The 24,616-nt window shown below is 39.9% G+C and overlaps 1 protein-coding gene across 8 annotated transcripts in view; it reads left to right on the forward strand.

The window, feature by feature from the left end:
- The window catches only part of SPEF2 (sperm flagellar 2), a 196,945-nt gene that overhangs the window by 51,389 nt on the left and 120,940 nt on the right, over positions 1–24,616 (forward strand). For all 8 annotated transcript variants that reach the window (XR_005724763.1, XR_005724762.1, XR_005724765.1 and 5 more), the window contains 5 exons: positions 11,945–12,164; positions 15,315–15,469; positions 17,449–17,509; positions 19,081–19,142; positions 21,501–21,604. Coding sequence is in view for 3 of the 8 variants with exons in the window: in XM_040262317.1 (XP_040118251.1) it covers positions 11,945–12,164; positions 15,315–15,469; positions 17,449–17,509; positions 19,081–19,142; positions 21,501–21,604 (602 nt within the window). In the remaining 5 variants the exon portion in view is untranslated. The remainder of the gene's footprint in view (positions 1–11,944; positions 12,165–15,314; positions 15,470–17,448; positions 17,510–19,080; positions 19,143–21,500; positions 21,605–24,616) is intronic.

A 24,616-nucleotide genomic window follows, 5' to 3' on the forward strand; every position in this document is an offset into this window, starting at 1 on the left:
AATAGAATTTATCTCTCCTAAGAGGAAGGCAGAAGCTTCCTCACGGAGCCATACCCTACTGGGATTCCCAAGCAACCACTACAGGATAAGAAAGAGTTGTTTAGTGGAGAGTGGGGAGGAGTCCAAAATCCTATGGACCATGAACAACAGGCTAAGCCAAGAGCCCAACTGCCCCAGTTCAGTTGACAGCATGGCTCTCACACAGCACCCACTAGTTCTCAGTTATTCAGTGGACTCCTGTAGGCAAACCCCAAGCTCCCCCAAATGCAAATCCCTTCCATGCTCCTTACTGGCAAATGACTCACAGGTCCATGCTGCTGCTGCTGCTAAGCTGCTTCAGTCGAGTCTGACTCTGTGCGACCCCATAGACGGCAGCCCACCAGGCTCCGCCGTCCCTGGGATTCTCCAGGCAAGAACACTGGAGTGGGTTGCCGTTTCCTTCTCCAATGCATGAAAGTGAAAAGTGAAAGTGAAGTCGCTCAGTCGTGCCCGACTCTTAGCGACCCCATGGACTGCAGCCCACTAGGCTTCTCCATCCATGGAATTTTCCAGGCAAGAGTACTGGAGTGGGGTGTCATTGCCTTCTCCACACAGGTCCATAGTATTTCATTTTAATATATCCTGCTTATTAGCAATTAGCTACTGAATGAGTTTGAGTTACCGGGCCTCCCTGTTCATCACCAACTCCCAGAGTTCACCAAAACTCATGTCCATCATGTCAGTGATGCCATCCAGCCATCTCATCCTCTGTTGTCCCCTTCTCCTCCTGCCCCCAATCCCTCCCAGCATCAGGGTCTTTTCCAATGAGTCAACTCTTCACATGAGGTGGCCAAAGTACCAGAGTGTCAGCTTCAGCATCAGTCCTTCCAGTGAACACCCAGGACTGATCTCCTTTAGAATGGACTGGTTGGATCTCCTTGCAGTCCAAGGGACTCTCAAAAGTCTTCTCCAACACCACACTTCAAAAGCATCAATTTTCAGCACTCAGCTTTCTTCACAGTCTAACTCTCACATCCATACACGACCACTGGAAAAACCATAGCCTTGACTAGATGGACCTTTGTTGGCAGAGTAATGTCTCTGTTTTTTAATATGCTGTCTAGGTTGGTCATAACTTTCCTTCCAAGGAGTAAATGTCTTTTAATGTCATGGCTGCAATCACCATCTGCAGTGATTTTGGAGCCCCCAAAAATAAAGTCTGACACTGTTTCCACTGTTTCCCCATCTATTTCCCATGAAGTGATGGGACCAGATGCCATGATCTTCATTTTCTGAATGTTGAGCTTTAAGCCAACTTTTTCACTCTCCTCTTTAACCTCATCTAAACCTAACTTCCACCCAAAGGCCCCACCTCCAAATACCATTACAGTGGAGAGACACAGCATATGAATTTTGGAGAGACAGAATTCAGTCCATGGCACATGTGTTTATTCAAGACACTTATAAAATGTCTCAAAGCTCAAATTTACTAGTCAAGTAAGGAATCCCTGGTTTCAAATGAAATTGTTTCATGGCCTCTTTTGTGCCTTTCTGGGAAAGAAATCTTAATGACTTACCTTCTGACTATGAATTTATGATGGTTTTATCTTTTAGTTTCAAACATGCAAGAATATAGGTGACTGTTAAGTAGGTAGAGTAAGTAGTTGCTTATATGATGGGAGTGGAGATTTTCTGCTGGGGCATTATGCTCTAACAATTCTGCCAGCCATTGTACCTGATGCCCCATGTTATCATGTGCGCTGAAGACAAGGATGGATGCATCAGAGGAACCTGCTAAAATATAAACATTTCCCAAAATAGATAACCAGAATCATGATCCGCCTCTAAAATAGGAGCCAAGAAGGAAGCTTGGTACTGAACAGAATGTTCTCATGTTTGCCATATGCATTTCATAGCTGTAATGTTCTTCTGTCTTTGCTTAGATTTTTGCCTCCAGCTCCCTAAGTGAAGTGTAAGTTGCTCAATCATGTCCGACTCCTTGCAACCCCATGTACTGTACAGTCCGTGGAATTCTCCAGGCCAGAATACTGGAGTGGGTAGCCTTTCCCTTCTCCAGTGGATCTTCCTGACCCAGGAATCAAACCTGGGTCTCCTGCATTGCAGGCACATTCTTTACCAACTGAGCTATCAAGAAAGCCCAACTCCCTAAATTTCTCCCCAAATGGTAAGGCTTTCTAGGCTGGGCCTCATCATGTAGCTGTGTCCTGGTAGAATCACCATTATGCCCTAGAATACTCATTAATGGCCATCAAGTGTACTGATACTAACTCACTAAGCAAAATATCATTATATTATTTTTCAAAAGTATACCTATAGATGGCTTAGCCCCAAGAATGCCTTCTGACTATTGTGGGCTAAGAACTTCAGATGACTGGAGTAGGCTTGGCCAGAAGTCTGGCAGTGTGCCTGTGGGGTATGTGCCTTATGTAATGGAAGAGAAGCCTGGGTCACTGGTAGAGTGAAAAGAAAGTGAAGTCGCTCAGTTGTGTCCAACTCTTTGCGACCTCATGGACTGTAGCCTACCAGGCTCCTCAGTCCATGGGATTTTCCAGGCAAGAATACTGGAGTGGGTTGCCCTTTCCTTCTCCAGGGGATCTTCTCAACCCAGGGATCGAACCCAAGTCTCCCGCGTTGTAGGCAGATGCTTTACTGTCTGAGCTACTACTGGTAGAGTATTTAGCCTCAAATTACTAGAATTGAAAACAAACTAAGTTCATTGGAAACCCATGGTAGGAGCAGTTGAATTCAGGTAACAAGATTAAGACATTAGACAAGAATGGAGAAATGATTTGCAAAATTAAAGAATTGGTACCTAGATAGAAGTAGAATGGAAAAAGGAGTTAGAAGGACATAACCAGAAAAAAGAGCCCTGGGTGACTGATATGAAGTTCACCATTCATTGTTATTTGCTCTGGATCATGTAGAATAGAGAGAATCTAATTCTGCTCCTGGCTCCTTCTCATCTAGAACCAGCCAAGACAAGGTGGTGAAAATCTTCCCTAGGCTTCCTGATTTTCTTGTTCATCCTTTGCTACTTTGACAACTATAGGATCCAGCTTCTGTACCACAAGTCCAACTTCTCTTCAATCAACTGCTCAGACTTCCCATCAAATATTTTAGAGATAGCTCTAGGGATCTGGTAGATAAATATGGCAAGAACACAGTGGGGTTAGTAACCTCAAAAAACTTTAATGGATCCAAAAAAGTCTTTGACTTTTGGTGTTGGGCAGATGTGTTGGGCTGAGGAATAGAGAAACTTCCATCCAAATGATGCCCTACTCTACCACTCCTATCCAGTACCAGGGTCTGTCAGCCATATCATTGAGTACCCTGACCCTACAGTAGTCTTTCATACATTGGTCAATGCCATTCCTAAGCTATTTTGGAGTGTTGTATACCTCTCTGGTGGCTCTGATGGTAAAGAATCTGCTTACAGTGCAGAAGACCTGAGTTTGATCTGGGTCAGGAAGATTCCCTGGAGAAGGGAATGGCAACCCACTCTAGTATTCATGCCTGGGAAATCCCATGGACAGAAGAGCCTGGCAGGCTACAGTCCGTGGAGTCGCAAATAGTCAGACACACCTAAGCGACTAGCACTTTCACTTTCACACCTCTTTGAGATATCAGCGTTTAGTAGTGAAACAAGAAAACAGAGTGACAGTGGGCATTATTATGAGAGAAGGTATGCTGTTTGGAAAAACCGTGTGAATTTTGCAGTGACAAGATTAGAGCAAGTCATAGTGTCTCCATGCTTGTGACATTTGAGAAATTCTAACCAAGCCTGTCTGACTGTCCCTGGCTGGTCAATGGCAACAGATTGGTGAATTCCAATGTAGAGCCCTCGGGAAAAGTTCTTTCTATGGTCTGCAAGACCATAGATACTAGTAAAAAAGCGATCTGGAGGGAGACTGCCACCTCCCTGATGATGAACAGAGCATAGTTTGAGCGTCTAAGAAATGAAGATTACTGTTTTCATGAGGATAGTCACCACCACCAGAATTGTTTATGGCACAAGGAGAGATCTGATATAAAGTCCATTGTGATGCTGTCCCAAGGGCGCTTGGACATCAGGAGAAATGAAGTAACTTTATTCTTATTTTGTTTTAGACTCAGGCAACTGAGCTTTGAAAAGTGCTAGGCTAGCTACACAGCTGCTGCAACTCCCAGGGTGTCACATTCAATGCCTTGGAGGGCCATGTGGCTTGCCAGGATACAGAATGAACCAGTAGTGGGAGCCTGTCATTTCGGGGCAAATAAGGTGTTCTTTCCCATGATCTCAGTGGGTCACTTTGTGTATGTGGAATCAGACTGCTAAGCAGAATCTCTTGCCTGCTGTTTGCATCTGATTTGTCCTTGGGTTTCAGTAAAACTGAAATGTGTTTGGAACAGGGGATCTCTTAGAGTGGCTTCATCTCAGTTACCCCTGGTAATCAAACCTGAAGACAAAGTATCAGCCCAGTGATTCCAGCTGCATGACTTACAAGTAATTGGTAGCTCAGAGTTTTGGAAAAAGAAGCCTGCTGTGGCTCACAACTGCTGAGCTTGCTGAATTTCTAAACTTGTCAGAAGGTAGAGTTATTGGATGCATAGGGAGGTGTCACGTGGGCTTGTAGGCTTTGACAGTGGTCTTTGTCACTTCGTTGGTGACTGACCATAGCCAATTTGAATTTTCCTCCTTCCTTCCCATCTACAGCCATATCACCTAAATGCCCTCAATCTTGTCTGAATTTTCCTTCAAAAATAACCACAAGGTACATGGATGTTGTTGTCCTGGGTCTTCTTTTGTGACAGGCTAGAAGTAAACATGTCTGTTTCCATAGTATAATATCGGAGGAGACTGGGGAAGACTGCCTCTGGGACAGAAGTGAGCAGGCTTCTGAGTGAAAGCCATTGTAGAATCAGAACCAGTTCTTCATATTTCCTAATGAGCCAGAATTAACCATGGGATCAACTGATAGAAAGGCACTGGCTATTCACAGTGCTGCTTCTAGCCAGAACAGTCTTCAGCTGAGCAGAGCAGGTGAAGCTGTGATAACATCTGCTTTTCCTTTGTTACCATGGGCAACACTTGCACTTCCTGGCCACAGATAAGATGTGGTCCAGACTGAGCAATCTAGCTTAGAGGGATGTGGTGGCATACCTTCTCCCCGGAGGTGCACCTACCATGCCAACATCAGTCAGTGAGAGCTGCCTAGCACCATGCCCCTGCCTCATCTGGAGTCAAGGGCCAGTCTGTCTGGCAGGAAGGCGTAGCCAGACATCTGACCAGACTCTGACCTGACTGGAGGTCAGGTGACCTTAGAAAGGCTGCCAGGCTCACTCAGCCACCTCATCTTTTCAGGTTGTTCTGAGTTCTTCTTGGAACTGGGTCTTGATACAGAGCCTGTTCCATGACAGCTTTTGGAAGAGAGGTCAGGAGTGAGCTGCCCATCACCTAACTGGACCTCTTTCCTTCCTCCTTGTTAGAGGCAAAAGAGCACAGCATCCATTTTTCCATCAATCTTTCCCATCTTTGATAGGAACCTGCCTCTCAAACAGGTCCCACATAGTAGTCAAGCCCTGTAGGGTTGCCAGTTTACATGAGCTGAATTTCCCATCTGGCAGAATACCCAACCACCCTTCTTCTGAGAACTGGGGGTGGTTATAAGTACTTTAAAGTCTGAATTACAAACAGATTCCCTCAGGGTTTGGGGGTGGTTGGAGGAGAAAGTCTGGGAAAGCAAGGCAAAGGACAGAGGCTCCAAAAGCTACCAGCTTGTACCTTAGTACTTCCCTGTGGAATTTGGTGTCTTCCTGAGTGCCAAATCCTCCAAGCACAGTAACTGGAATGCAGCTACTAGACTTTCCATGTTTCCATAATAATAGACGTGCTTCTATGATATTTGATTCCCTCTGGTAGGAGACAGGACAGAACTGAACAGAAGGTCAGCCATGAGAACTAGCTCCAGGGCTCACTGAGTTCTCAGAGCTGGAACAAAGGTGGTCAAGATAATTTACCTGAGGTAGTCAGAAACAGGAAGAGACACAGGTGGGATCAAGCCAAGTCCTTTGAGCAGGCCAATGATCAAAGCTGAGATTGGGTAAGAACCAGACTAGAGAATGGAGATGAAGCCAGCAGATTGGAAGCTAGGCAGGCCAGGACTCAGATGAAAGGCTTGGAAGTTAATTGCTACAAACAGAACTAGAATTTCTGCAACTTATTTTTATTATCTGCCAGTCATATGGAATACCCTGGGTCAATGTAATCTGTGAGACCCAAGACAAATATCCAGTTAGGAAAATGAAACTAACCAGATCATAATAGCTTGCCATAGAGCAGACCTTATCTATTCATTCAGTCAGGCTGCTCCTTACCCCCTCAGCACCCTGTAAAAATCTCTGGCAGAACTTCTTACAAAGTCCCATTTTATAAATTCTTTATAATTTAGTACATTTTAACTGAGATGCTTCCTGCTGCCATGAAAAAGGATGCCTTGGTTTAACGGAGAAGCTCTTTGAAAATCATACTACAAGCTGTTACTTCTAGACCTGCTTCCAGGGTTAGCTAGTTTCATACATTGTGGATTCTTGTTAACTTCCACCTGTGAAGGTGACTCTTGCTGATCTTATCCTAGATTTTAGGTTGGCTTGTGTCTATCTTATTTGGAGAACTAAGTCATCCTTGTACTTAATCAAAATTAGTAAGAGGCAGTATTCACTCATTTATTTAGTTCACATATATTGAGCCTACAATTGATTGATTCACTCGTTCATTCAATAAATATTGAATGCCTATTAGGTTCCAGCATGGTTCTGGGAATTGGGAGTAAAAAAAGGAACCTTCAGAAACAAAGTCTCTTTAGCTCATTGCCATTGTCCTTAAACTAGTCATCTTTATTCCGGCCTAATTTCCCTCTTTTTTCAGTTTTCCTTTTTCCTCATCATGTTCTTATTCCAACCTGACACATCTCCCTTTACTTACCCTTTTTATCTTTAGTCTTATTAGCAATTTCACAACTGTATTTTTAAGGTTATGCTGTAAAATATGTCCTACCAAATAATCTTTCCATCTCCACTGGTCCTCTGCCTGACCTAAGCCTTCAGTTCTCTTCGTGGTCAACATTCTATCCCATTGTGTCTGACCACATTCAGTGAGGGAAGAGGGCTTTATTCTGACCCCTTTGTGAGGATGCATGCCTTTCTGATTACAGTGCACTTCTTGTTGGGCAAAAATGTGGCTGCTGTCTCCCTTAAGGGTATTACCATGTGTGCTTCCAGCAGCAACAAGAGAACTTCTACTAATAGTTAACCATTCAAAGTCAGTGGTCACACAAGCCTTTCACTCAACCTTTATAACAACCCTGTGAAATAGATATTATTATCATACAAAGACGAAGGAATTGACAAGGGTATAAAGCACTGAGTGCTCAGTCATTCAATCATGTTCGACTGTTTATAACCACATGGACTATAGCCCATGAGGCTCCTCTGTCCATGGAGTTTCCCAGGCAAGAATATTGGAGTGGGTTGCCATGCCTCCTCCAGGGGATCTTCCCGAACCAAGGATTGAACCACATCTCTTTCATCTCTTGCATTAGCAAGTGGATTCTTTACCATTGCGCCACCTAGGAAGTCCTCATAAGTTGTTAATAAGTGCTTTAATATCTCTGGTTAGGCAACAAACCTGTATTTCTTTCCTTTTTAAGTACATATTTTTATCTGTACAGTTCTGTTTATGCTTCAACTTTAGAACCATTTGTGATATCCTGAAGGAAAAATAAATAAATAGCGCTAACACTTTTGTTTCGTTACATTAAATCAGATTTCTTTGGAGAAGAATTAAGTGGCTTATAATTTCAGACTTTTTTGAATTTCCCTTTATTTAAGTCATTTTTCTTACACTCGTCAGTAGAAATGCGAGACTATGCTTAGGTTATATACTTCTCATCAATTCCAGTGATTTTTGTCAAATTTTCTAAATGCAATTTAAAAAGTTGACTTATGCTAAGTAAGCAGAAAACATATCCAAAATATGTTAGGTAGTTCAGTAACTCAGTAGGTTAAATTCAAGAACCACGCTCAAGATTAAACTTCCAAGGAAAATTACCAGAACCATCACAGCCAGATCTGATGAGAAGACTGTCACCAGCACAGAGCACTGGAAATTCAGGTTGCAGCAGCTACCTCTGCACCAGGAACTCAACTGCTAATTCTAGGAGCACTACTACTTTTTCTATTCTTTTTTAAAATTTGGTTGATTTACAATATTAATTTACAGTTGTTGGTTTACAATGGTGTATTAACTACTGCTGTCCAGCAAAATGATTCAGTTATAAATATATGTGCATTCCTTTTCATATTCTTTTCCATTATGCTTTATCACAGGCTATTGATTAGAGTTTCCTGTGCTATAGGACCTTATTAGTTATCCATCCTGTATATACTAGTTTGCATCTGCTAAATCTGCTAACCCTAAACTGCCAATCCTTCCCTCCCACTCTTGCCTCCCCCTTGGCAACCTCAAGTCTGTTCTCTGTGTCTGTGAATCTGCTTTGTAGATTTAAATTTTCTACTTCTTTCTTTATCTTATTTGCATTGGCTAGAACTTCCAGAATTGTAAAGTAAAATAAAGTAAAAAAAAAAAGACAAATGTGTTGTTCACTTTGGCTCACCATTACATATTGGTAAGATATGTAAAAAATGTTAGGCCAATCATACTCAATTTGTAGCATACTAAGAAATTTGTTTAATTTTTTTCTCATCAGAAATGAATTTTGAATTGATCAGATGCTTCTTGGTCAAAATGATCATATGCTTGTATTTTAACCTATTAATGTGATATATGATACGTTTTCTCATTTTTAACCTTCCTTATATTCATCAAGTAACTTGTATTCAGTCATATAATATAAAGGTTTTAAGCACATATTCTGCAGTCTCTCTGCCTGAGTCCTTACTAAGCTCTGCCATTACTATTTATCGTGACTATGAACTTCCCAGGTGGCACTATAGGTAAAGAACATGCCTGCTAATGCAGGAGACATGAGACTCAGGTTTGATCCCTGAGTCAGGAAAATCCCCTGAAGAAGGGACTGGCAACCCACTGCAGTATTCTTGCCTAGAAAAATCTCATGGACAAGGATCCTGGTGGGCTACAGTCCATGGGGTCACAGAGTCAGACATGACTGAGTATATGAGCACACACACACATAGACAAATATAACTTAGTTTCTATAATTCTCAGGGTTTTCTTCTGCAAAATTGGTAAGATAATTATACTTATGTGGAAAAAGCAAGAGAGTTCCAGAAAAACATCTACTTCTTCTTTATTGACTATGCCAAAGTCTTTGTGTGGATCACAATAAACTGTGGAATATTCTGAGAGAGATGGGAATACCAGACCATCTGACCTGCCTCTTGAGAAATCTGTATGCAGGTCAGGAAGCAACAGTTAGAACTGTACATGGAACAACAGACTGGTTCCAAATAGGAAAAGAAGTACATCAAGGCTGTATGTTGTCATCCTGCTTATTTAACTTCTATGCAGAGTACATCATGAGAAACGCTGGACTGGAAGAAACACAAGCTGGAGTCAAGATTGCCGGGAGAAATATCAATAGCTTCAGATATGCAGATGACACCACCCTTATGGCAGAAAGTGAAGAGGAGCTAAAAAGCCTCTTGATGAAAGTGAAAGAGGAGAGCAAAAAAGTTGACTTAAAGCTCAACATTCAGAAAACGAAGATCATGGCATCCGGTCCCATCACTTCATGGGAAATAGATGGGGAAACAGTGGAAACAGTGTCAGACTTTATTTTTGGGGGCTCCAAAATCACTGCAGATGGTGACTGCAGCCATGAAATTAAAAGACGCTTACTCCTTGGAAGAAAAGTTATGACCAACCTAGATAGCACATTCAAAAGCAGAGATATTACTTTGCCGACTAAAGTCCGTCTAGTCAAGGCTGTGATTTTTCCTGTGGTCATGTATTGATGTGAGAGTTGGACTGAAAAGAAGGCTGAGCACCGAAGAACTGATGCTTTTGAAGTGTGGTGTTGGAGAAGACTCTTGAGAGTCCCTTGGACTGCAAGGAGATCCAACCAGTCCATTCTGAAGGAGATCAGCCTTGGGATTTCTTTGGAAGGAATGATGCTAAAGCTGAAACTCCAGTACTTTGGCCACCTCATGGAAAGAGTTGACTCATTGGAAAAGACTCTGATGCTGGGAGGGATTAGGGGCAGGAGGAGAAGGGGACGACAGAGGATGAGATGGCTGGATGGCATCACTGACTCGATGGACGTGAGTCTGAGTGAACTCTGGGAGTTGGTGATGGACAGGGAGGCCTGGCATGCTGCGATTCATGGGGTCACAAAGAGTCGGACACGACTGAGCGACTGAACTGAACTGAACTGAAGAGTTGTGTGAGAATCATTAGAAATAATTCATGAAAACAGCAGTATATGGGATATACTGAATGTGTAGTAAATGTCAATTAATATAATTGTTTTGTCTTGATACAGGCTGATTGTTGTCAGTATTTTATGCATGATTCTTGTGGTATATTTCCAAACAAGATTGGTTTGTTATTTTCTTTTTTGGATGCTGTTTTTGTCAATGATCTTTGACAGCTTTTTAGTATCAGTGTTACATTAGTCTCGCCAAGCAAACTGGAAAGCTATCTGCTTCCATATATCAGAAGACTTTAAAAAACATTTAAATTTCTGTTTGAGAAATGAAAAATTTTCTTTTTCTTTTTCTGTTAGTAGTATCATCAAGTTTCCCAGTCACAGTTCTTCAATAATGTTTTTCTTTCTTTCATGCCTTTCGTATTTACAAATATTCCTTTTAAATTAATTTTAATTATTTGTACTTTCTTAAAATATCATTTTACCATTTGTTAATAAATTCATATTTATCATAGTAGAGTTGTATATAATATTTTCTTAAGGATTTTTAAGTCTCCTTAAAATCTGTTGTTACTGCCTTTCCTATGTTAAAAAAAATTGATACTTGCTATACTTCACCCTTGTGCATAACTGGTTGCAATTTCATTATGATTAATATGAATAAGTTCTAGAATTATATCAATAAAAATATCTTAATAGTATTTCTCTCTAATTTATCAATCTCCATTATCATGAGTTTCCTCCTCCATGTTCTTTTCTGGTTATATAAAAAAATTTTTTTTTCCTATTTTCAACCTTAGTTCATTTTCCTTCTTTTTATTTTAGATCAAACCATTTAAAGCTAAAGGACTATGAGTTTTCCTCTAACTACAGCTTGATTTCATCTCATATTTTAAAATAAATTTATCATTTTAATATTTTTCTCAATCTGTCATTTACAAATGTTTACAGTTTTAATTTTTCATTAAGAATCATTCAGAAAGCCAATCTTTACTTATTAAAAACAAAATTTATTTCTAGTTTTAGTGCACAGAAGTCAGAGAATGTGAACTGTATAGTTGTTGTTTTGTCTTTGTTTTACTTTTCCTCTAATTGTTTGATCATTTAAGCCAGAAACTTAAAGAAACTGGAAGATGAATATAGGAAACTTAGAGGACAACATATTGGTCATGAAAATTCTTTTATCTATCTTTAAAATATTTAAAAATAAGTTTAGTATTTGCATACAGTAGCCAAATAACTCTTACTGTCTTTTATCTATGTACTGATAGCATCAATTTAAGTGTGTTAATACTCAACTTGCGTTACAATTTGTCTCAACTCAATATGTCTACTTTCATAAAGTGTTAAGTATTTTAGAATTTGTTTTTTATTTCTATATGGGAAGCTTATTTTTCACTAATATGAAAGTATTATGTTATTATTCATCTATGTAATATAACTATTTAAAGTACTGATTCACTTTTGTTTGTTATCATTTGTATTTATTTTCAGTTTCCTACATGCTTAAATTCCACTTTTAAGAATATTTCCGTTTTGTTTTATTATTATTTTTACAGAACATGGTTGGAGAATGGGCCTTACCGGAAGAAATGGTTGAAAACTTACCACCCTCCAACAATTGCATATTGGGCCATGTGATTCACAGACTGATTGAAAGCTCTCTTCCTCCTCAAGTTGAATCTACAGTACCGGAGTTACCTTCATTTGCTATAAAAGGATGCTTGTTGGGGAAAACCTTTAGTGGAAAAACTACTGCTCTAAAGGCTCTAGAGAAAAGTAAAATTTATTTTCTTTTTTTTTTCCTTTATTGATTTCTATTTACAGTGAATATAGCTGCAAATGGCTCTGTCTGTAGAAAACATACATGAAAATCTGCTAATATATTTGGAAGTTCTAGCATTAAGAATATTGTAATAAAGTGATCACATAACTTATTGTCCAAAGCAGACACTTTTAAGAATAGAGAGTCATGAATCAGAACTGTCCCAAGGAAACCTGGATCTATGAGCTTGCTATATAATGATGATGTATAGTATAAAGGTAAATAATATCTTAAACCTTTCATCATAGAGTTTACTTACTTTTCCAATAGATGAAATAGGAAAATAACAACTTGTCTCATATAGAAAAGATATAGACTTAAAATTGTAACTGTTTTCATCCTTCACATCAATTGAGTTCTTTCCCTTTCATGAACTTTTGGCTTTTTCTCTAGAAGTTCTTTCAATTAGAAGTGAAATCACAGATTTCCATCTATTTAATAATTTTTCTTTAATAATACTTACCTATTACTGTTGTTAATAAGTGAGTATTATCAAAGAAAAGCTAATTAAATAGAATATGCCAACAAATTTGGAAAACTCAACAGTGGGCACGGGACTTGAAAAGGTCAATTTTCATTCCAATCCCAAAGAAAGGCAGTGCCAAAGAATGTTCAAACTACCTCACAACTGCACTTATTTCACATCCTAGCAAAGTAATGCTCAAAATTTTCCAAGCTAGGCTTCAACAGTACGTGAACCAAGAACTTCCAGATATTCAAGCTAGATTTAGAAAAGGCAGATGAACCAGAGATCAAACTGGCAATATCCCTTGGATCATAGAAAAAGCAAGAGAATTCCAGAAAAACCTTTACTTCTGCTTCACTGACTATTCTAAGGCATTTGACTGTGTGGATCACAACAAACTGTGGAAAAATCTTCAAAAAAATGGGAATACCAGACCACCTTACATGCTTCCAGAGAAATCTGTATGCAGGTCCAGAAGCAACAGTTAGAACCAGACATGGAACAATGAACTGGTTCCAAATTGGGAAAGGAGTGTGTCAAGGCTGTATATTGTTACCCTGCTTATTTAACTTATATGCAGAGTACATCATGTGAAATGCTGGCTGGATGAAGCACAAGCTGGAATCAAGATTGCTGGAAGAAATATCAATAACCTCAGATATGCAGATGACACCACCCTTATGGTAGAAAGCAAAGAGGAGCTAAAGAACCTCTTGATGAAAGTGAAAGAGGAGAGTGAAAAACATAGCTTAAAGCTCAACACTCAAAAGACTAAGATTATGGCATCTGGTCCCATCACTTCATGGCAAATAGATGGGAAAACAATGGAAACAGTGATAAACTTTATTTTCTTGGGCTCCAAAATCACTGCAGATGGTGACTGCAGCCTTAAAATTTAAAGACACTTGCTCCTTGAAAGAAAAGTTATGATAAACCTGGACAGCATATTTAAAAGCAGAGATATCACTTTGCTGACAGAGGTCTGTATAGTCAATGCTATGGTTTTTCCAGCAGTCATGTATGGATATGAGAGGTGGACTATAAAGAAAACTGAGTGCGGAAGAACTGATGCTTTTGAACTGTGGTGTTGGAAGAGACTCTTGAGAGTCCCTTGGACTGCAGGGAGATGAAACCAGTCAATCCTAATAGAAATCAGTCCTGGATATTCATTGGAAGGACTGATGCTGAAGCTGAAGCTCCAATAGTTTGGCCACCTCATGCAAAGAGCTGACTCATTGGAAAAGACCCTGATGCTGGGAAAGATTAAAGGCAGGAGAAGAAGAGAAAGACAGAGGATGAGATGGTTGGATGGCATCATCGACTCAGTGGACATGAGTTTGAGCAAGCTCCAGTTGACAGTGAAGGACAGGGAAGCCTGGCGTGCTGCCTGAATGGGGTTGCAAAGAGTCGGACATGACTGAGCAGCTGAACAACGATTACTGTTTTACTAGAAAATTCAAAAATTTTACTAAGATCAGTCTGTATTAAGACTGGTAGGTCATTATTGAGATGTTAAATAGACCTGTTTAAAGCCTGACAAAATTCAACCACTCCACACCCAATAAGATGAGTATAATTTTTTAGGAAATGGAAAATATGTGTTGGTGAGGATATAGAGAAGTTGGAACTCTCATACATTGTTTTTGAGAACGTTAAAATGCTGTAAACTCTATGGAAAATAGTTGGTGAATCCTTGATAAGTTAAATAATTACTATATGACCACAGCGATCCCACCACTGGTATATACTCTAAAGAGCAGAAAACAGGTGGTCCAAAAAAAAAAAAATATCCCTTGTACAGGAATATTCATAGCGGCATTATTAATGATAGAGAAAAGGTGGAAACAACCCAAATGTTCATCACCAATGAATCATTAACAAAATGTGGTATATCCATACTATGGAATACTACTCAGTCATAAAAGGAGTGAAGTACCCTTATGTGCTACAACATAGATGGACTTTGAAAACATCATAGTAAGTGAAAGAAGTCAGATACAAAAGACCACATATTGTTTGATTCCTTGGATATAAAATGTCTAGAATAAACAAATCTCCAGACAGAAAGCAGTTTGTTCTTGGGGGCAAGGGTAGGGAGATAGGAAGTGACTGCTTAATTGATGCAGGGTTTCCTTTGGGGTGATCAAAATTTCTGGAAAAAAGATATCAGTAATGATTGAACAACATTGTAAATGACCGTAATATTGAATTGTATCTTTTAGAATGGTTTAAATGGGTCATTTTACATCGTGTGAATTTTTGTTGTGTAGTTGCCAAGTTGTGTCCAACTTTTTTGTGATCCCATGGACTGTAGCCTGCCAGTTTTCTCTGTCCATAGGATTTTCCAGGCAAGATTACTGGACTGGGTTGCCATTTCCTTCTCCAGGGGATCTTCCCAACTCAGAAATCGAACCCACACCTCCTGAGTCTGCTGCGTCGGCAGGCAGAGTCTTTACCACTGAGCCACCAGAGAAGCCCCATATGAATTTTACCACAGTATTAAAAAAAAGAAATCTTGGCCCAAAAAGCATTTCTAGGAGACCCTAAAGAGAATGTTCTAAGTTTGAAGCCAGCACTGAAGAACAATGATTCAATTTCCTAAATGAAAAGCTATTCATAATAATCTTTTGTATTTTAGGCTTTCCTATTCAGGTACTTTCTATTGACACTCTTGTTCAAGAAGCTATCCAAGCATTTCATGACAATGAAAGTATCAGTGGGGCCCACGGACTTCAGAAAGCACCTGAAGTAAAGGCTTTACCAGTTAGGCAAAAGAGTGGTAAAGAAGACCAGGCAAGTATGGCTTTATTTTTCTTCTCTGCACTTCATACATTACAGGTTTCCAACTGGATGGCATCTAAGAGATCCTCTAGACCAGAGATTGGCAGAGTTTTCTGTAAAGGTCCAGATGGTAAATATTTTAAGTTTTATGGGCCCAGAGGCAAGATCAAGGATATATTACATGGGTACTTACATAACAAGAGAGAAAATTTCAACCCCCATCCCTACTGCCCTAATACATGCAAACATGCACATATCATTACCTAGGTGGGCCATCCAGTATGGTGGGCTAGACTTGATCTCAGGCATTCTCCTGAAGAAAGAGCCACTGGTTGGTAAGGGGGCTCATTCAGTCGCTAAGTTGTGTCCAACTCTTTGCAACCCCGTGGACTACAACATGCCCGGTTCCTCTGTCCTCTACTATTTCCTGGAGTTTGCTCAAATTCATGTCCATTTGTAAGGTAAGGGGGTGGAAGTCTCAACTGTAAGGGCTTGGAGAGGGGTGAGACGTTGGCGTTTTGGGAAAGTTCACGAAGTGATCAGCTCTCAGAGTAGAATTCCACTACGGAAAGCTTGGCAGTGACCAGCAGCAAGTCCCCATCTTCTAGATGCAGCCCAGAGCCAGTCCTGGGCAGCAGCCAAGGAAGGTGTTGGCGAGGAGCAGACAGATGGCAAGGGGGAGACTTTGCAGTGCTATCCCCTGGAGAGATGCTTATGGACTGTGTATAAACAACCAGCCTGTTTTGCCCTCGGGATCGTGGTTTGCAGACCTCTGATTAGACTAATATATCTCAGTTTTGGGGGTGGCTGGTAGGGGAAGATCTCCTATGGTTTACTTGCATTACTGTTTCCATCAGTGTTGCGTCTTGCTTATTACGTAAAGATTCTAGGGCAGGAACTTGGAGTGTGGCCCCACGTTGAGAATTATGATGTGATCTTGTTATTGTTCATTCGCTAAGTCATGTCTCTTTGTGACCCCATGGACTGCAGCATGCCAGGCTTCCCTGTCCTTAACCATCTCCCAGCGTTTGCTCAAACTCAAATCCATTGAGTTGATGATGCCATCCAGCCATCTCATCCTCTGTTGTCCCCTTCTCCTGCCTTCAATCTTTCCCAGCATCAGGGTCTTTTCCAATGAGTTGGCTCTTTGCCATCAGGTGGCCAAACTATCGGAGATTCAGTTTCAGCATCAGTCCTTTCAGTGAATATTCAGACTTGATTTCCTTTACGATTAACTGGTTTGAACTCCTTGCTGTCCAAGGGAGTCTCAAGAGTCTTCTCCAGCACCAGATATAAGCTAATCTCTTTTAAAGGGAAACAGTAGCAGTTCTAAACATGAATTGGTTCGTTTGGCATTAGAGGCTTGTTGATGGTTAGGCTTTGAGGAACCCCAGATTCTAAATCCACTATTCTTTTCCCTACCTTATGCTGTCTCTGAAATTGAATAAATTAACAGAGACTCTAATCCAGGTCATTTGCATGAGCTGCAAGGAAAATACCATTTAACCATGATTCTGAAAATAACTGGGAGGGTTTTTCTTCATTGTGGGCTGCCTCTTCTTCTGTGTTGTGGCACTCTGTATTCTAACTGATGAGGTGAGAGATAATGTACATATTTTTTCTTTATTTCCATTATGGCTATGACTGACCCCTCTAGGTCTGATCTTTCTAAGGTGGTTTTCCACAAACTCTACCTCTTTCTCAGCTCCCATTATCCTTTCCAAATGGCAGTTGTATATTTTACATAGAAACTGAAGACCAGCTGAAAGACAGATTATACCACGGGTTACTATATGTTTCTCTAAGTACAATTATCATCAAATTGTGTTCATTTCTAGAACTCATTCAGTTCTTCCTAATATCATTAATGTTTTAGATTAACGAGTCTATGGTTGTAAACCTTACTTATAGAAGTAAAATCAAGAATGTTATTAAAATCTGACAATGTTAAAATCTCTCCATGTGTGCAGGCATGTACTTCCTCCCCAAAGGACGTGCAAGACGTATCTTTAGCTAAAGCACTACCAGAAAGAGAAGATAAAACCAGACTTGGTAAGTAAGATAGCAAAATAAATCATCCATCATTTACATAAGTGAGACTAATAGTAGGAGCACATGGATGTGAGCACAAACAAACTTTCAGGACAAGAGAAGAGAGATGGGGAGGGTTACACAATTGTCTAAGTGGTCACAAGACAGAGAGAACAAGATCAACACAGCTGTCCCTAACCACTGTCTGCCACTGGCGATAAGAGATGACAATTTCAAAGGAATCTTTTCACATCCCTTCAAGTAGTTGCTCAGTTTTGTTGTGGTTTTGAAAACAGCCAGGCTAAATCATCCTCACTCTTCCTGGCTTTGCAGGGAGACAGTAGTTACTGTTTCTTCTCACCTATGCAGGTGGGCGTGTACCACTGTGCTGTCTGCACGCAGCTGCTTTTGTTCACTGTGGTGAGGGAGGCTGTGGCTCTGTCTCATCCACCCACCTCAGCAGTGGTTCCTCAGATATTATAAAAGTTAACGTTTATTCTCAGCCTTGTGCAAAGCAAATAGAACCAAGCTTTTCAAACCCAACAAAACATTATCTTCCTTGGGATCTGGGCTTCAGTCCTACAGATCCTTGGTAAAACCATTGAAGAAAAACAATTTTAAATCTTGACTATGTTTTCTATTTGTGCTAGTTAAGGCTTTGCCATATTTAATCATTGCATAAAATTTGGTTCCTCCTGTCCCATAACCACTGGAGAAGGAAATGGCAACCCACTCCAGTATTCTTTCCTGGAGAATCCATGGACAGAGGATCCTGGTTGTCTACAGTCCACGGGGTCACAAAGAGTTGGACACGACTGAGTGACTAAGCACAGTACCATCACCGTAATGGCCATCAACCTTGGACAACATGCACGTTTATTATGAGCAAGCAGTTCTGCCAGAGAGGCCAAGTTTCCTGTCTTTTAAAAAAATATAAGCTGTCCCTTGTTTCAATTATTTGTTTCTTACATGATAATTCTAATTGATTTTTAAACTATCATTAAGTATTTTATGACATTCTATTATGAAAGTCCAGTAAATTATAAAAAGACTTTGAAAACTAATTTTTTACATAAAATTGAACTAAACTCTCTGACTTCTAGAATTTTCCACCTTCAGACATGTTTATTACCTATAATTTGATAACCCAGGAAAGTAATGTGAACATGAAAATCACTTAGTCGTGTCCAGCTCTTTGCGACCTCATGGACTGTAGCCTGCCAGGCTCCTCTGTCTGTGGGATTCTCCAGGGAAGAATACAGGAAAGTAAAGATATAGTTAACTAATTATATTTTTGGCTTGTTTTCCAAGAAGAGAAACTGTACTAAGGTATTTCTAATGATATTGTTTTGAGTGAGCCACACTGGAAGAAAACAAGTAGAAAACATGGAGCCACACAGTGGCCAGGATTTAATGTTGTGAAATGAAGGTAAATGCCATGCTGGGCTGCTGCTTTTACTTCCTTCCTCTGCGTATCTCAGACACAGCTGAATCCAATAACTCACAAGTCCAAAACCACAGATGGTCAAATACTAACATGGCTGTTAGTTGTCAGTACCGGAGTATGTTCTCATCATTTTTTCCATTGCTAGATACCGATGCTAGAAAAGCAGTAAAAGCTGAAGAAGTCGTAGCGAGTGATAGTTTCTCTGAAGTAAGTACTATAATCTAATTTTGGCTACTAGCATATTGAAATGTGTTATGATTCATAGCCTTTTCGTAGCATTTTCATCTTCATATGAAATAGCAATGTGTTTCTCTTTGGCTTAAACCTGATGATGAAATACTAAACCTGAGTTTATTTGATATTTTTTGTATCTTTAATATAGTTTGTATCTAAAGCAGTGGAAATTGCTTTCAGTTGTGCCCGGTAAGAAAGTTAACACATGGTTTTAAAAATTTTAGACTTATACCAAATTTTTATTGATGTGTTTTTCTTTACCACTCAATTTATTATTTTTATTTCTTTCACAATCTCTTTATCTTTAAATTTTTTCCAGGATTTATCCTTAGACTTATTGGTGACTATGCAGAATTTTTCATTAATCCCTTAAAAAATGCTTACAACAATTTGCCAACTATTGCTTTTAATGAAAACTAATATTTCCATATATAGGATTGCTTTACTGTATATGGAAATATAATGGTCAAATAGAATGGTCAGATTAATCAAGTGGGATTTTATTAAATATAATTAAAGTAAATAAATAAAAGTATATCTTTTAATTTATTGTTTTTTCCCCAAGGAAATCAATTTTATAATATTTTAGATTTCAAAACTGCTTTAAGATAGAAAAAGTTTTGGAAGAATATACACCAAGCTATAAACATGATGACATATAGGGAGAAAAATGAGTTTAGAGAAAATGATCAAAAGGGGCTTATAATTTTTTTTCTGTATTTTTGAAATATAAATTAGCATAAAGGCTAAATATACTTTTATATTTACATTTACTGAGTTACAGATCTCCTGCATTCCATATTCAATTCAGTTCTAAGGGCATACTTTGTTCCATGTATTGTTGTAATCTGAGGGGGTGTGTATATCAGTGAACAAAAGTGACAGGGTTCCCAAGCTTTAAGGAATTTACAGTCTAAAAGAGAGGGACCATAAACTCATATTTAAATGAATTTATATGAACAGAAAAGAAAAGAAAAAGTAGAGTAAGGGAGATCGCTTTGAGAGAGTGAGGTTTAAACAGATTGAAAGAAGATTGACAGAATCACCCCTGGCTCTGGGGAACCATTTCAGGTCACCAGAAGAGCTGAATGATAGCCTTGAGGCAAAAAGGTGCTTGTGCAGCAAGGTAGGGGAAGAGAAGTGAGGAGGTTAGAGAGATGAGCAGGAAGGGAGAGGAATCAGGTCAGCCAGAGTCATGGAGGCCATGATGAGGACATTGAGAGTACAGGGGAGCCTTTGCAGGGTTTAAACAGAGACTTCCCCGATGGCTCAGCAGGTAAAGAATCTGCCTGCAATGCAGGAGACACAAGGGACATGATTTCAGTCCCTAGATTGGAAAGGGACTGGAATAGGAAACGGCAACCTATTCCAGTATTCTTGCCTGGGAAATCCCATGGACAGAGGAGCCTGGTGGCCTACAGTCCACGCGGTTGCAAAGAGTTGAGCACACTAGCATATAGTATCATTTGACTCATAAAATGCTCACTCTAGTGGCTGAGTTCAGAATAGACGCTTGGGATGTTCTGTTCATATAACAATATAAATGCTGGAAAAAATAGAAAAGCTAATTATCTGAGGGCCAAAATCAGGCATCAGAAAAGCAAACAGTATATTCAGCCATAGAAAAGAATGAAATAATGCCATTTGCAACAACATGGAAAGACCTAGAGATTATCATAATAGGTGAGGTAAGTCAGAGAAAGACAAATATTATATTCTATCAAATGAATTTATATATAAAACAGAAATAACTTGCAGACTTAGAAAACAAACTTATGGTTGCCAGAGAGGAAGATAGGGGAGGGATAATGTGGGAGTATGGGATTAACAGATGTATGCTATTGTATATAAAGTAAACAACAAAGATTTATTGTGTAGAATAGAGAACTATATTTAACATCTTATAATAAACTATAACGGAGAAGGCAGAAATATATCAGATTTGACCATTGATAGAAGAGAACTTCAGTGGGCAAAAGTCAGGCTTGCACAGGTCACCCCAGGAGGCATGCTGCCTCTTCGTGGCATGAGTGACTAGAACTCAAGCCGAAAGCCCCAATCTCTTTGATTTAACATATTAGAAGATGAAATCTGGGGACACCAGAGCAGCTAAGAATTAAAGAGGAAAATCTTGTAAAGGAGGGAGCTAGAGGAGGAACTCCCAAATCTGTATATACATTTTCCTTAACTGCTTGCTGGATTCCAGAATTGTACTAAAGGATCAAGGTATTCACCAGAGGACATGACCATTTAATTTTTTTTCCCCTCCAGATATTTAGAATCTGACTTTTAAATAAGCTCTTCCCTACCATTCCTTGTTTATTTTCACAGCTCACTGTGCGTGCTCAGCTTGGTGCAAAATCAGAAATGCTGCTGAAGAAAGGAAAGAGCATATCTGATATATTGCTAGTCAGCATCATGGTAAATGCCATTAAGTATGTATCTATGTACCATAATTTCTTTCTTATGTCTATTTAATATATTAGCAGGTAGAGCTTTAAAGAATAATATAGAAGTCATTTTAATTTTTAATATCTAATGAATACATACAGAAAGAAAAAGATGTATTTTGTGATTTTCATGTCTGTATTTCACTTTCTTCCCTTTTTCAAACTTGACTTCACTCACCCAGACCGGAATTCAAGTTAGGTTCTATTTTCTTTTTTTTTGGCTGTGCTGAGTCTTCCTTGTGATTCTTGGTCTTAGTTACCCCAGGGTATACGAGATCTTAGTTCCCTGAACAGGGATGGAACCCATGTGTCCTGCATTGGGAGGCAGATTCTCAACCACTGGACCATCAGGGAAGTCCCAAGTTCTATTCTGTATGGGGAATTCAAGGAGAAATTAGACAATTGGAAAAGCCACAGGACAGGTTTGGGAGAGGAGAAACCCTCACTATATGGCTTTGGGCCAAAGTGCTTCCTCATTTTGTGTTTCTGGAGGAGAGAGTGACCCCAGGGGTCCAAAGGCCAGGCAGCACAAGGTAGGAAGGCAAGGAGAAAGTAGAGGTTGCACAGGCAAGAAATAGCATATGCATAGCACAGAGGTGATGTGTGATAGGGTAAAGAAAAAATTTAAATAGGCTATAATTTTATGATTCCTCCTTTCTAAGAAAAAAAGGATTCTCGTCAGCCCTCCTTTACAATTGAGAAAAGAGAGAAATTTCAAAAAGCCATAGGGTCTCAGTTAATTAATTCATGCAATAAAGAAATGAGGCAGAGCAGGATGGAAAAAGAAATAAAAAAGGCTCTTGTGAAAGACCTTTGCAGAGCATCAAGTGGGTGAGGGGTTGGGGGCTGTGCTGCTTGGGAAACATTATGACCAAGAGAATGAGGACAGGAGGCTTTGGAGAATTTTTCCTGGGCATCTGCAATGGACTCTCCTTTTCGAGTTTCCTTAAGAGGCTTCATTCAAGGTTTAAGTTGCCTCTCAGTGGTGATATATCTTGGACTGATTGCTTTTTTGAAGAAACTTGGCCACAGTTGGCCATTCCCAAAGCTGGAAGAGATTGCATTCTAACAGTTGCAGCATTTTTCAAAAACTGGAATAAAACATGTTTTAGCCATGGCGTTCATCATTCAAAGAAAATTGTGAATGAAGAGCATCAGCTCTAAAATGAATCTTAGCTTTGGTTTCCATGGAGTTGGACTGTCTACACCCCACCCTCACAACTCTGCTACCTTCTCACTACCACCCTCCACCATGCCCCTGAGACATGTTCAGAGAACTGCCATCAGCCTGAGAGCCTTCCATTTAATCCGAGTGCATCCTTCTTCGATGAGGAAAGGAAGGCATGGCAGTTCAGTCGGGCAGTCCAGTCACATGTCTGGTTAGTGGCATAGCCAAAGTGGAAGTCTCCTCATTCCCTGTCATCTGGTGTCCTCATACTACGGCCTGACAAGCATGGCCTTGGCCGCCTCCTCCCCTTGAAGTAGCTCCTGAGACAGGAGGTGGGAGAAGGTTCCTCAGATCTGGTAAAATGCTCAAGAAGTTTCTTCTCCTCAGACTGAGGCCAATGAATTAATAATCCCATTCTCTGCAGAATGCTTACATGCTCTGAAAAAGCCATAAAATCAAAAAGCAGGCTTTCCTTGCCCTTCATAGCCTAATAGTAATAGAAGCAGTGACCTGAAGGCAGCTTGATACTGTGGAAAGATCACTAGATTTGGGGTCACTTGCAGTTTTGTGACTTTGAACAAGTAATTAATTAAAGCTCTCTGAACTTGAGTTTTCCCATTCCTTCCTTGCCACACTGTCACCAAAACACACCGGCACCAAAACACACTTCCAAACCTTTAGAAAGGGAATTCTAAGTGTTTAAATGAGTTATAATGGAGAAAGAAATGAAATTATAATTTTTCACCCAAAAGTCAAAGTCTTAATTTTACATAATTTAAGGATTTTGCAAGAGCAAAGTTGAAGTTGTGTTCCAATTTAAAGAACTAAAATAATAGTTTTTGGAGCACCTATTCTCTTTAAAGGATATGACACAATGCAAAAACTGAAGAAGTGATCCTTACATTTCAGCAACTTAGAATTTAATTGAGATAAAGAAGATTCACTTGAATTTTTCTAAGTCAAGAAACGTAAGAGTTAACCAGTTGTGTGAGGAAGTGAACAAGAATCCAAAGGAGTTCAAAGCAGGCTGTTAAGGCTCCACGGTGGATTGAGTGGGGTAGGAAGAACCTTCCAGGTTGGCGATATGAGTTCCCACCATATGCTAAATTCTGTGCTGAGTTCTTAAAATGTGTTATTTCAGTTCATCCTCACCAGCATCCTGTGAGGTATGTTATGTTATACTGCTGTATAAAGGAGGAAATTAATGTTCTAAAGAGGAACAGCCTATGAACGCAGCTAGAAAGTACTATTTATATTCATGTAAGAGTGAGGAGTTGGAGAAGACTCTTGAGAGTCCCTTGGACTGCAAGGAGATCCAACCAGTCCATTCTGAAGGAGATCAGCCCCGGGATTTCTTTGGAAGGAATGATGCCAAAGCTGAAACTCCAGTACTTTGGCCACCTCATGCGAAGAGTTGACTCATTGGAAAAGACTCTGATGTTGGGAGGGATTGGGGGCAGGAGGAGAAGGGGACGACCAAGGATGAGATGGCTGCATGGCATCACTGACTCGATGGAAATGAGTCTGAGTGAACTCTGGGAAATAGTGATGGACAGGGAGGCCTGGCGTGCTACAATTCATGGGGTCGCAAAGAATCGGACACGACTGAGTGACTGAACTGAACTGAACTGAACAGTGAGGAGATTGGTGTGTTCAAAGTGAATGGTTCAGAATTGTGAGAGAGGTTATAGGGGAGCAAGTTGTGGCTAGTTCATTTTAAACACCACGTTGTGGGTTCTGGAATAGATTTGGAGGGCAGCAGGGACCCACAGAGGGATTTTGAGCAAGGCAGTGTTTGTGGTACAATAGGAAGCCTAATGTCTGTGTGT

The sequence above is a fragment of the Oryx dammah genome, unplaced genomic scaffold (genome assembly GCF_014754425.2).
Source record: "Oryx dammah isolate SB20612 unplaced genomic scaffold, SCBI_Odam_1.1 HiC_scaffold_20, whole genome shotgun sequence".
In the NCBI taxonomy this organism is placed as follows: Eukaryota; Metazoa; Chordata; class Mammalia; order Artiodactyla; family Bovidae; genus Oryx; species Oryx dammah.